Genomic DNA, 12500 nt, shown 5'->3' with positions numbered 1-12500 from the left:
CATTGCTTTGCTTGGCTCAGGCCTCTGTGCTGGTGGCAGCAGCATCATATTCCCTTTTGCCTTTTGCTTAACACATAGCCTACACTTCACTGATCTGCACAACACATTTGATTAACCATTTGTTGCTTCTCATTTACTGACTTGATATTGTTCTTGATTTAGATTATGCTTTAGTGGTATTATTTTATGCTTTAATAAATGATTTGTATTTAACTGTTCAAACGGTGTGGTCTCCCTTTATGTCATGGCTACTCTGAGCTAGATAGTCGTGACAACACACACACACACACACACACACACACACACACACACACACACACACACACACACACACACACACACACACACACACACACACACACACACACACACACACACACACACACACACACACACACACACACACACACACACACACACACACAGGTTAGGATTTCGGGCTTGTAACCGAGTTCGATCCCCGACCAGCAGGAAAACGTGGGTAGGGGAAGTGGTTGAGCACTGCTCTCCTACGCTCACACACACGGCTGAAGTGCGCTTGAGGAAGGCACCTACTGTAACCCCTCACTGCTCTCCTGCGCTCACACACACGGCTGAAGTGCGCTTGAGGAAGGCACACACACACACACACACACACACACACACACACACACACTCACACTCACACTCACACTCTTCCACTGTGTGCCACCCTGTGCCTGTGCCTCCATGCCACCTACACCGCTGCAAGCTGCTCCAGTCGGACCTGCAGACTGCAGAGCGGGTCGTGTGCCACAGAGACGCAGTTCCCTGTCTCAGGAAACCGATCGACTATTCATTATTATTGATTACAGACGTGTCAGAGAGATGATAGATATTGACATTTGTGAGCTATTGTTTGAGGAGAGTCGGGTTTGGAGGTATATACTGTAAGGTGTATTCAGTGCAACTCTGCCACCATCCACCCAAAACACTCTCACTAAGTTCCACACCTGTCCTGCATCTGCTGTCCTGGTGAATCTATGAGAAAACCCTGGCTGCAGCGTGCAGATCGGTTCTATGGCTCAATGTGGCACAGTCTATTTACCTGCTTACCATACGCTACGCTGGAGTTCAATATTTCTCAACCAAATCTCAAGGAAGAAGACTTAGCTCAACAAAAGGATCCTCCTCAGACTACTGGACTAAGATGGAAATGATTACGCTGTTACTATGCACTGTACTGTAGGCCTGTTGATGTAGGCTACAACCTCCTGAAAGGTCATGCTAAGAGTATTGGTAGAGGATGTGCGGTCCTATACCTGAGGCTCATTGATTAAGTGGATGCTAATAGTACTGATTTGTCTTACTTAACAGTCTTAAAGTTGTTAATGAAATTGTGACATACTATATAATTAACAATCCACTATCATTTAAAAAAAGGGAATCACAACCTTTGCCGTATGTGTGTGTGTGTGTGTGTGTGTGTGTGTGTGTGAGAGAGAGAAGGAAGACATGAAGAAAGAGTGAGAGGAGTAGGACGAGGAAGTGCACTAGGGGCAGTCTCCATGCTCCACTCTCCCCTCTACACTCTGGGCTGTTTCCACTCTCCACTCCCACCACTCTACACTCAGCACTGTCTCCAATCCCACCTCTCTACACTCAGCACTGTCTTCACTCCCACCTCTCTACACTCAGCACTGTCTCCACTCCCACCTCTCTACACTCAGCACTGTCTCCACTCCCACCTCTCTACACTCAGCACTGTCTCCACTCCCACCTCTCTACACTCAGCACTGTCTCCACTCCCACCTCTCTCTACACTCAGCACTGTCTCCACTCCCACCTCTCTACACTCAGCACTGTCTCCCCTCTCTACACTCAGCACTGTCTCCACTCCCACCTCTCTACACTCAGCACTGTCTCCACTCTCTACACTCAGCACTGTCTCCACTCCCACCTCTCTACACTGGGGGCTGTCTCCACTCCCACCTCTCTACACTCAGCACTGTCTCCACTCCCACCTCTCTACACTCAGCACTGTCTCCACTCCCACCTCTCTACACTCAGCACTGTCTCCACTCCCACCTCTCTACAGCTACACTCAGCACTGTCTCCACTCCCCCCTCTCTACACTCAGCACTGTCTCCACTCCCCCCTCTCTACACTCAGCACTGTCTCCACTCCCACCTCTCTACACTCAGCACTGTCTCCACTCCCAACTCTCTACACTGGTGACTGTCTCCATGATCCACTCCCACCTCTACACATTGCCAGTGCACTTTTTTGGGGCCTTTTATTATCAAAATGTCATAGGCAGAATAGAAATGAATTATTATTGGGATAATGGGTCTTTTATTTTATTCCAGGTTCACTGACATCCAAACCCAAATAGTAGCCCCCCAAAGTGTCAGCTTCATTGGAGGCCAGGATTTAGTTTGCAGGCTAAGGGGTTGTTAAGTTAGAGGTGTTTAATTCTGGTTATACAGTTTGGAGTCTCCAAAAAGGATCTAAGAAAAACGCATACTGTATATCTTTTGAAACATCATTCTTTCTTCTATCATTCTATCATTTGCCTTTGAGTATGTGTATAGGTAGAGATTGATCTTTGGCCACTCCACCCCCGCACAGGCCCCCCTGAAACCTAAAAAATTGCCGTTTTTCTTATATAACTACCTGAACCTTGCCACCGAGGTTGATGAAATGCTTATGGTATGTTGGTCTCAAGAGCCCGCAACTTGGCTTATAACCAGTCATTTGTGATTTGCAAATTTGAATTTCATCCATGGGGTGCTATATAATAAATGTATTGACTGTAGTGTACTGTATGTGTACATTTAGTGACATGCTCACCCAACGGCCTGCAGATGGTGCTATTTAGCGAAGGGTTGCTGGTTAGGGATGATACTCACACTCTCACAAACACACGTATGCACACACACTTCAACAGATTCACATGCACAGATAAACACACATCCACTGATTCCACACATGTGCACACACACACACACACACACACACACACACATTATTATACACAAAAGCAAGCTCACACATGCACACACTCATTTATATACACATGAGCTGCAAGAGTAGGAGATATATGTATATATCAATTGCACAAAAAGGAGATGCAGGAAAGTTGACAAGCGTCATTTATTTTTTTGGAGAGAATGTGCAGAACTGAGCGGCGGTCATATTGTGTACCGCTATGCGGTGCATCTAGTTGTTGCTAGGTTACAAAGTTTTGATTGGTCGTTAAGAGAGAAGTGACATTGACGAGGCCAGCGCTGTTCTAATATAGTTGAACACATTTCAACTTTCAGCGCTCTGCGCACTGCAGAAAAAAGCTATCAGCACCACGGCGGCCGCTAAGTGCTGCGAGCGCTGAACTTCATAGGATTTGTAGAGAAAATGGCCGTCATCATCAAAGAATGCTATTGGTGGACACGGGCCCTTAATGTGCACAAAACATATATTACAATTCTAAATTTCATGTTCGTTCAGTATGCAACAAAGCAGCAAAATATTGTTTACATAATCCTAATTCAATCAGATGTTTACCACAGGGCTTGTTCTTGGGTGGGTATGGGAGGGGTGGGGGGTGGGGGTTTCTATGCCTTTGTATATGATGTAACTGATTTATGCATTATTCCAAAATAAAAACAATTGATCACAAAAAAGAAATATTTCTATCGTCTCAGACATTTAACTCAACGATGCAGCATTTAAGGTCTTTACACAAACAAAACATGTGTTTTGTGTCCAATATTACTAAAAGCATATTCATTGGGATGTTTTTGAAGGAGCATGCCAGGACTAACACGTAATCTATGTCATATACAATGCATAAGTACTATTTCCTAACAACTCTATGATGCACTGCAGATGCAGCATTTTGGTTGGCAGTGCTTACATCTGGAAGAGCAGATGTCCCCGGAAAGTAGTGTGGTGATTTTGGTTATCCAGCACCCTTCTGTTGGCTGGCAAGTACACATCCACCACGTCTCCCTTCTCTAGGATCAGACTCGCTCCGTTAGACACGTTGTTGTGTTCGCTCTTGAACGTGGAGTACAGGGTGACCACCCGCTCTCTGTTCTTACGCAGGTACAACGCCAGGACAACATTGCTGCCACGGCTCAGAGCAGAGAGGCTGAACTCGTACACTCCTCTCACAGGGGCGGTGAAGAAGCCTGGGTCAGAGGATGGGTAGACATGTACAGTATTGATCCTTTTGGAAGAACATCTGGCACCATACAGCTCAACAACAACAGGACAACCACACACACCCATTATTGAATGTCACTCAGCAACTGTAGGATGACATCCTAAATCAATTGTATGCACCATATTGCTACATGGCATAGTAATGTTATACACCATTTGAAAGATTGGACAAGAATGTCCAAGAAGAATTACATTTTTTCATGTACAATCTTTATAGTGCTTTACACTGTAAGATTAATTTTTACTACTGTATGTTTCAATTAAATTGTATCAAAACCCTCCCCCGCTTTTGGTGCTACTCTGACCTCTAGCTGCAGTGTAGCTGCAATACAATAAGTAAGGGATAATGGACGACGCACCGTTGGATTATAACGTTAATGCAAGTTCAGATGGTATCTAGAAAAGTGTGCTAACGTTGTATAATCGTACAGCGTGAAGTCCATTATCCTGCTTATTCCACTGTTGCCACTAGCGTTGTGTTCATTTCAGGTCATAACTGAAACGTTTTAATCACTAAAACTATCTTGTTTGTAGAACTGTAGAAAGTGTTAATGTTTTCCAGAGCTGTATATCTGGTAAAATGTTCACCTGTATTAAGGTCGTATGCATTGCCAACGTTGTTGAAGATGTGCTTGTAGATAAGTGTTTTTCCAGTGGTATAGGGTCCAGAGTTCCTGTCTGTGGTTGTTTCAAGTGAAAGTGAAAAGGCCACTTTATTCCCTGAAAACACATGTAGCAAAATATTTATAACTGAGAAAATTATTTATTGTTGGACAATTCATTGGTTGTAGATTTAGTTCCATCATCAAATTGGCCCCGGTATCTCTGCCACTATATCACAAGTCAAACGACTTCTCTAATATCATTTTTTTTCTGGTGCTTTTGAAAGCACATGTCGTCTCTTCAAGATATCAGTGTGGAGAGGCCAGGCAAGGAGCCACTTTAGTTTATCAGTCTGAACGTCGCTGTTTCACCTTCATTGAGTGTCTGGAGTTCCCGCAGCTGGGTCCTCTGGGCATCCACTGTGTCCTCACTGGCTCTCAGTCTGGCCTCCATTGCAGTCAGATATAATTCCTGAGCTTCAGGAGAGCACACACACGCACACACACACGCACACACACACACATCCCAACTATTTTAATCCCTTAATGCCCACAAAGTGTTGCCTGTAGTAAATTATTTAAAAAAATTGCAAATGAATTGTCTTTGAAGCAACACCCTCGGCCAGAGCTCTGTCTCTGACTAGTGGTAGCAATAACACACAAGACCACGAATTTTGGTTCATTTTCATGAATGTGTGAAACAGACAACATACTAGGTGGCGCTATAGAGTCCCTAAGCCACACCCTTGGCCAGAGTTCTGTCTCTGACTAGCGGCAGCAATAACACACAAGTCCACCAAATATGGTTCATTTTTGTGAATGTATGTGTCAACCACAACAGACAACGTGCAAGGTGGTGCTATAGATTCCCTAAGCCACACCCTCAGCCAGAGCTCTGTCTCTGACTAGCGTTAGCAATAACATAATACTATAATAATACAGCATAATAGTAATAATAATAATATTAATAATCTCTACAGAAACAATAGGGCCTTGCACCTTCGGTGCAGCCGCTGCTTCAGCGGCCACACCTCGGTGCTCGGGCCCTAATAATCTGAGAAGAAACAATAGGGCCTTGCCTCGGTGCTCGGGCCCTAAAAAATATTGTTCTCGTTAGTATGAATGACGATATTCACACACAAACTATAACGATAACGACATGAAGAACGTTATCGTTGGGGATCACTTTCAGAGCGATACAAAATCAACAGCCAATCAGAATCCATCAAATTTTAGCTATCACATTCATTAACACACGGAAAGACTTTGTCGCTCAATGGTCAATATGTGGACGCTTTTATCATTATGGTAGTTATTGTTATAACTACCATTCTTGGTGTGAATGGCCCTTAATGCTTAAAGTATGCGTCCATCCATAATTCAGAATCATGCATTGTTTTATCTCCAGTTCACAATACCTTTATCTTGGCTAACCAGACTCTTCACTTGGCCGACCAGGCTCTTCACTTGGGTCTCTGAGACCTCCAAGCGTCTGATCAGCTCCTTCAGAGTTTCATTACTGCTGGTTACATTGCTGGAGTCTGTGGAGAGAAAAGAGCTTGTTGTTTCTGCCACACACAGAGACCATACAATCTGGAGAATCATCATCTTTGCACACCTCTTTGTGTGTCATTGAATGAGTGCAGGGGTTTCTGCGCCCATTAACAAATAAATAAATAATAAAGGGGATGCCTGAAATGTTTTGACTGTGCCATATAGTTCACTTACATGTAATGCTGCAAAATTACTTTTTAGTTTGGTGTTGCCACGAATGCAATCATTCATAATGTACTGTTCTTGGAGCACCATCACAGTTGAATTTTGATCTATATCTCAATGTATGCAAGCTATATGCGACTCCTATGGCAAACAAGCTGGTTGAAGATATTTCTTAGTTTGATTCAGTTGCCTGCCATCAGTCTGGTCCACTCACCATCACACTCATACAGCCTGTTGATCTTCACAATGTCGATCTCTGACAAATCTCTGCGCTGTCCGATCCTGACATCGGGGTTAGGAATCGGGGTGATGGTGTCATTACCATTTTTTGAAAAGGCTTTTCTGAAATCCGAGAATACGTGAAAACATTTGCATTAAGGTACACAAATATGTTAGCCTGAGAGAGAGAGCTGAACTTGAACTTGTATGGAATTGTTCCGTTGAGCTGCAACTATGCCAAAGATACTTAAGGCGGAGCAAGATACTTCATCGTAGTTCATGTCTATGGGCGCAAAACGGGGATCACTTCTTCTGCATAAAGGGGTGTGTCTTGCCCATAGACCTCAATGGAACAGCTCTGCATAAAGGGGGATTTTGCCTCCCCCCCCCTCCCTGTTGCGAATCGGGTTCCAGGAAGTGGCTTCTCATGAAGTATCTTGCTCCGCCCTTAATGATCTTTGACTATGCCCAAAACAGAACTGTTCAAATCAAATTGTCTGGGCGGGCTTTGTATGATGATGGACAGATGAGCGACACAGCCTCATCTATCACGTCATCTGAGCACGCTTCGGTTAATTTTGTTTGCAACTAAACTAGCTTCTAAGACCCCTTGTAGGAAAAGCATGCGTATTTCCATGCCGTTTGGCCTTTCATTTACACGGAGAGCAGAGGTTTTTCCACTGAAAAAAATATTTCTGAGAACTGAAGGAAAACTCAGTTTTGCATTTAATCAGGCGAAATGGCATTTTTGCATTGTGACCTGTTGTTCCGTCATTGGTTTCAAATCTGACTAGCTACAACTGTTTTTTAGCATCTGCGTGAATGAAATTATTTTCAAATGGATGAGGGGATACTGTACATCTGTTTTCTTTTTTTTTCAATACCTTACCCTGCTATGTACTCCACTATCATGTCTGTTGTACAAGATATTGACGGTGACCAGAAAACAACAATGTTAAGGCATTTGTGGAGATGAAGGATGGTTCGAGTGTTCTTCCTACAGCTCACAGTAAGCTATTACGTTGCTCTGATTGGTCTATCCAATTGAGTGCAAAGGCATTCCCCCCCCCCCCCCCCCATCAGTTGAAACACGCCCCATAGTCTAGATGGAAACAGGGGTCCACGCGCACCCCCCGGCTTTTTTTATGCCACCTGATGTCTCTGTATGTTGTTTACTTCAAATGTTATGCTCTTTCTAAATAATTATTCGGTTTTTCGAGTTCCGGTCGGGTGCAACAAAGGGTTAAAAATGAAGCCTTTGGGACATTATTTCAGCTTGGTACCTGGCAGATTCTGAAAATAGACACTTTAAGGATTCTAAAAAATCAGGTGGCATAAAAAAAGCCGGGGGGTGCGCGTGGACCCCCGTTTCCATCTAGACTACCATAATCACGTACCAAAGGCCCGGTGGAGCAGTATCAGACTCAAATTCTGACTAGAATCGAGTATGACGATGCCAGACTAATATGTGCCATTGGTACAAAATGTTGCTATAATTATTATGTTTTTCCGCTCACCTGCTGTAGTGCATGACGGATCCATAGTCATACGCTGTGTTCAGGTTATTAGTGTCATACTTGTTAAAGTTGCGGGAAACGCCTGTGAGAAGAAAGTGGAATTGTTAGTGTAATTAAAGTGTGTTTTTGTCCTTCTGAAGGGGACTTGACATTGCACATGACATGCACTGTGTCTGCCTCTACTGTAGGTTGCTCTTGGTTGAGGTAATGTCCCAAGGATTCTTGTTATGCTTGCCGTTGGGCTCAGCGCAAAATTCCTATTGACAGCGCACTGCGGTTAAAGCTTAACATAGTTGAACTTCGACTGCAGCACGTGCAAGAGCGGCAAGATGCCGTTGAACAATATTGTCGTGCGTGCAAGGCATTGAAAATAATATTTCATAGTGTAGAGCTGCTGTTTGAGAATAAAGAATACTGTAGAAGAACAAAATAACAAAAATATTTTCTATGCACACATATAATACCATAATAAGTGATTTTCCAACCTGCTCGGATGTTTTCAAAGTTGATCTTGACGTACTTGTCCCGATCACTTCTAGTCTGCTCATGGAAAAAGCCGAGGGCGTGAAGGAGCTCGTGCTGCACAACACCTTTGTAAACACAGCCGTTCACGTTCAGCGAGACGGTTTGTCCGCCGCCATTCCTTCCAACGTACGAGTAGCACCTGCATAGAGGGGACACCAGTCACTCATAACGGTTGATTAGATAGATAGATAGATAGATACAGCAGATAGACAGATACAGATAGATAGATAGATAGATAGATAGATAGATAGATAGATAGATAGATACAGTAGATAGACAGATAGGCTACTGTAGATAGATAGATAGATAGATAGATAGATACTTTATTGGTCCCCCAAGAGGAAGTTCAAGATGAATGTGTCTAGGAAGAGCAAGGAGGACTGGATCTAGATATGGGTGGTATGGGGGTAGCCCCCAATTTCATTTGCACATTTGGTTTTGTAGCGTTCATTTGCACATCAGTCAATGACATTATGACACGACAGTAGGCCTACTTCCTAAGCTTCCACTGATCGAGCAACGCCAAGGTTGTGGGTTCAATACCCATGGAACGTGTCATTCTAAAAAAAAAAAATCTTAAATTATGTAAGAGCTGAACACAAAGTGAAGACACCATGCAAAACATGCTTCAGTTTGTTTTCCTGACCTTAAACAAAATGCACAAAAACACAAAACATTTCCCTCTTTCTGCACTTGTAGTGTGAATCGCCATTCTCGATGTTGATGAAGGAGTAACACTACTACAAACATCAGCTTCAAAACATTTCTGACAAGAATCGTACACATTGTTACTGCACTTACCCGCCACGAGACACAATTCTGATGAAGTCTTTTTGTTTGACGTAAGGCACAAAACGAATGCAGGTCTTCTCATGGAAGGTCTGCAAGGCATTCTGAATAACAGCCTTCTTCTGGGCAGCTTCGGAAATAAAGCATTATAGCATTACATGTTAATAAGTTATTAACTAATTAATTCAAATCAATTGTATGGATTCTGATGAAGACCAAGCATTATTCATTCCCACAACTTACAAAAAGCATCAGAAACATTGTACGGCACTTCAACAAGTCCGGATGGTGACTTCTGCCACTTGCAATTACTGCACTTCCTGGCGTTCCTGTCTCTTGGAATGGCCACGTCTCCCTCCATCAGGAACCCAGAGATTTCTTTGGGGAGAAAGTTTATGCCAAATTAGGGGTTTCTTATCTCCCCTATATTGAGTGTTCACATTTATAGATGTATCTAGAAGCACTGCCTTACCTTGGTTTGCTTCCAGGATTCTTGTAGAGATGTCGACTTCCTCATCGACTTCTAATGAAGAAATAACACCAAACGCACAACATTATCTTCAGTATTTATGTTAAAACAACTGAGCAGTAGGTAGTGTGACGAAAGTGGGATTCGTCTTAAGACGACTGCATAAGGTGGTTATTTCTGAGATTCTGATCCATTTGCATCCATGAAATACACACAATTTGAGGTTGAAAATGTGTCAGAATCTCACGTTATGCAATCGTTTTAAGACAGCTGCAGGCAGCAGCATCAAGTCAAATCCACCTATTGACACACCGAAGATGACACACTCACCCTCTGTACTGGATGGGTCCTGGTGATGAGAAGGACATCATGTGGAGTGAGTTCAGAGGTATGAGAGTTGGATAATAACAGGATGTTAGTATCAGTCAATACACTCTACTGACTATCGGGAACACACGGATGGAAACATACATGGGAAATAACATAGTAGTGTATGACAATAACAAGACACAACTTGTAAACTTGTAAGACTTCTATAAACTTTGTAGATGTTGGGCAGTTCCTCCAGGTCTTACCTCTTGAGCCAGGACCTGAGACAGGCCCAGCAGCAGAACCAAAATGAAGACCAGTTTCCTGTACATGCTGCTTGTGGTGCTGTCTGGAGATGCAACTGCAGATGACCCTTCACCAGGAGTGAAGCTGTGCCTAGACCACTGTCCAGTAAGGGTATATATAGTGCCCTCCTAAAGGAGTGTCCTTCTGTGGGCTTATATTAATGTCAACATCAACCACTTAAATAAGGGTGGAGACGTCTCGGATCACAATGTTTTTGTAGATAATTAGCTTAGACATAACTAAGATGAAAGGCAAACTAACATGCTGAGGATGGCAAGTACTGGAGTGAAAAGCCTACAAAACCTTTTTAGGCTGCTTGTGCCATTTCCGCCTCACATTTTGAATTTCTCACCGAAATGTAATGCATGCCACACAGCTATTCCGATTAAATATGTTTGTGTAAACACCGGATTATATCATTGTAAACTATATATCCTGATTCCTGAGTTTGTGGATTCCTTGAGGAAGTGGATTTTTCACTTTATAAAGACACAAGAAGGAGATGGATATGCTCAAGAACAGTTTCATTTTAATTCTGACTCAATTTTCTTGTGCCTGCTCCAACACAGGGAGTAGGAAGTATCATATGTGATAGGTTATCATGTGATGTAAACACTTAATCAAAGTCATGAATTTCCCTATTTACTAACTAAATCATTATTATTTCTAGATTATTCCTCAACTTATTAATTCTTCCACATAGGCAGAAACTGTAGTAACACTCAGACTGACATTATTATGCCATAAAAACAGCAGAAAGACTGGACATCTTTACATTTGTAATAGACTTTTGTTGTTGCCAGAGTTTTTCTGACAAACGTGTGCCTCACAACAGTTTGATGAGAATGTTGTAAAATCAACATTCTACAGAATATTTACAGTACAGTAGCTATGTGGAAAACTGCATGACATTTTAGAACAACTCTTCAAATGACAGCAACACAGCAGTGTCCTGTAACCCTGAAAAGCTGCACTTTTAACAGCCAGATAGCAAGATGGAAATATAGAAATACAGTTGATTTTCCATCCAAATCATCATTTTGGTTGGGGTCAAAATCTCAATGTCAGGCTACATGGCCTCAATGACATGAAATCAGTCTCATAATCTTTTTCAAAACCTGACAGTGTTGTAGGCTATTATTGACAGTGTAGTGACATAAAATGGGGAAGAAGTGTTGCCTCTCCAGTGATACCAGATCTCTGAGTCTCAAACTATGTGGGATCTGTGCAGCTTACAACTTGGACATGTTCTTTAGCGTGACAGGGATATGCCGCTGCTGTGCCATCATGTGTTAGTGAAGCCCAGATGTGCCTGTTTACTGGACTCTGTGTTATTTTAACCAGATGTGCCTGTTTACTGGACTCTGTTATTTTAACCAGATGTGCCTGATTACTGGACTCTGTGTTAGAAGCCCAGATGTGCCTGTTTACTGGACTCTGTGTTAGAAGCCCAGATGTGCCTGTTTACTGTGTTAGAAGCCCAGATTTGCCTGTTTACTGGACTCTGTGTAAGAGACGCCCAGATGTGCCTGTTTACTAAACTCTGTTATCTTGAGCAGGCCGACTGCACTGCATTCTGCTCAGCTTACCTGCAGCAGCTGGATACTCTGTTGAGGGTCACTAGTGTCCCTCCATTTGCATTGAGGTCAACAGCTGGTTCCACAGCAGTCAGTGAGGACTGAACCTTCACCTCCCTGATGTTCAGGGCCGTCCCAGTAGGCCTGAGGCAGCAGGAACATGGTGGAGCAGCTCAGCTGGAACCTCACCAACTGACAGTTGGGCTCCACGTCCCGCTGGACACCGCTGCAGACAGCGCGCCACCTTCCAGCACTGCTGGGCCGCATGGGACGGAAACATGAC

At 43.3% G+C, this 12500-nt stretch overlaps 1 protein-coding gene across 1 annotated transcript in view; it reads right to left on the bottom strand.

Moving 5' to 3' along the window:
• Window positions 1-12247, bottom strand: part of LOC134089540 (hatching enzyme 1.2-like) — a 15947-nt gene extending 3700 nt beyond the window's left edge. Inside the window, exons 1-12 of the mRNA XM_062543997.1 lie at window positions 10601-12247; window positions 10356-10374; window positions 10029-10079; window positions 9800-9934; window positions 9569-9686; window positions 8728-8906; window positions 8243-8324; window positions 6721-6848; window positions 6206-6328; window positions 5160-5264; window positions 4774-4905; window positions 3875-4151 (exon numbers count right to left, since the gene is read on the bottom strand). Coding sequence (XP_062399981.1) covers window positions 3875-4151; window positions 4774-4905; window positions 5160-5264; window positions 6206-6328; window positions 6721-6848; window positions 8243-8324; window positions 8728-8906; window positions 9569-9686; window positions 9800-9934; window positions 10029-10079; window positions 10356-10374; window positions 10601-10666 — 1415 coding nt within the window. The 5' untranslated portion in view covers window positions 10667-12247. The remainder of the gene's footprint in view (window positions 1-3874; window positions 4152-4773; window positions 4906-5159; window positions 5265-6205; window positions 6329-6720; window positions 6849-8242; window positions 8325-8727; window positions 8907-9568; window positions 9687-9799; window positions 9935-10028; window positions 10080-10355; window positions 10375-10600) is intronic.
• Between the last annotated feature and the right edge of the window lie 253 nt (window positions 12248-12500).

Source organism: Sardina pilchardus, chromosome 1 (genome assembly GCF_963854185.1).
Source record: "Sardina pilchardus chromosome 1, fSarPil1.1, whole genome shotgun sequence".
Classification (NCBI taxonomy): Eukaryota; Metazoa; Chordata; class Actinopteri; order Clupeiformes; family Clupeidae; genus Sardina; species Sardina pilchardus.
This window is presented reverse-complemented; position numbering and strand designations above follow the sequence as displayed.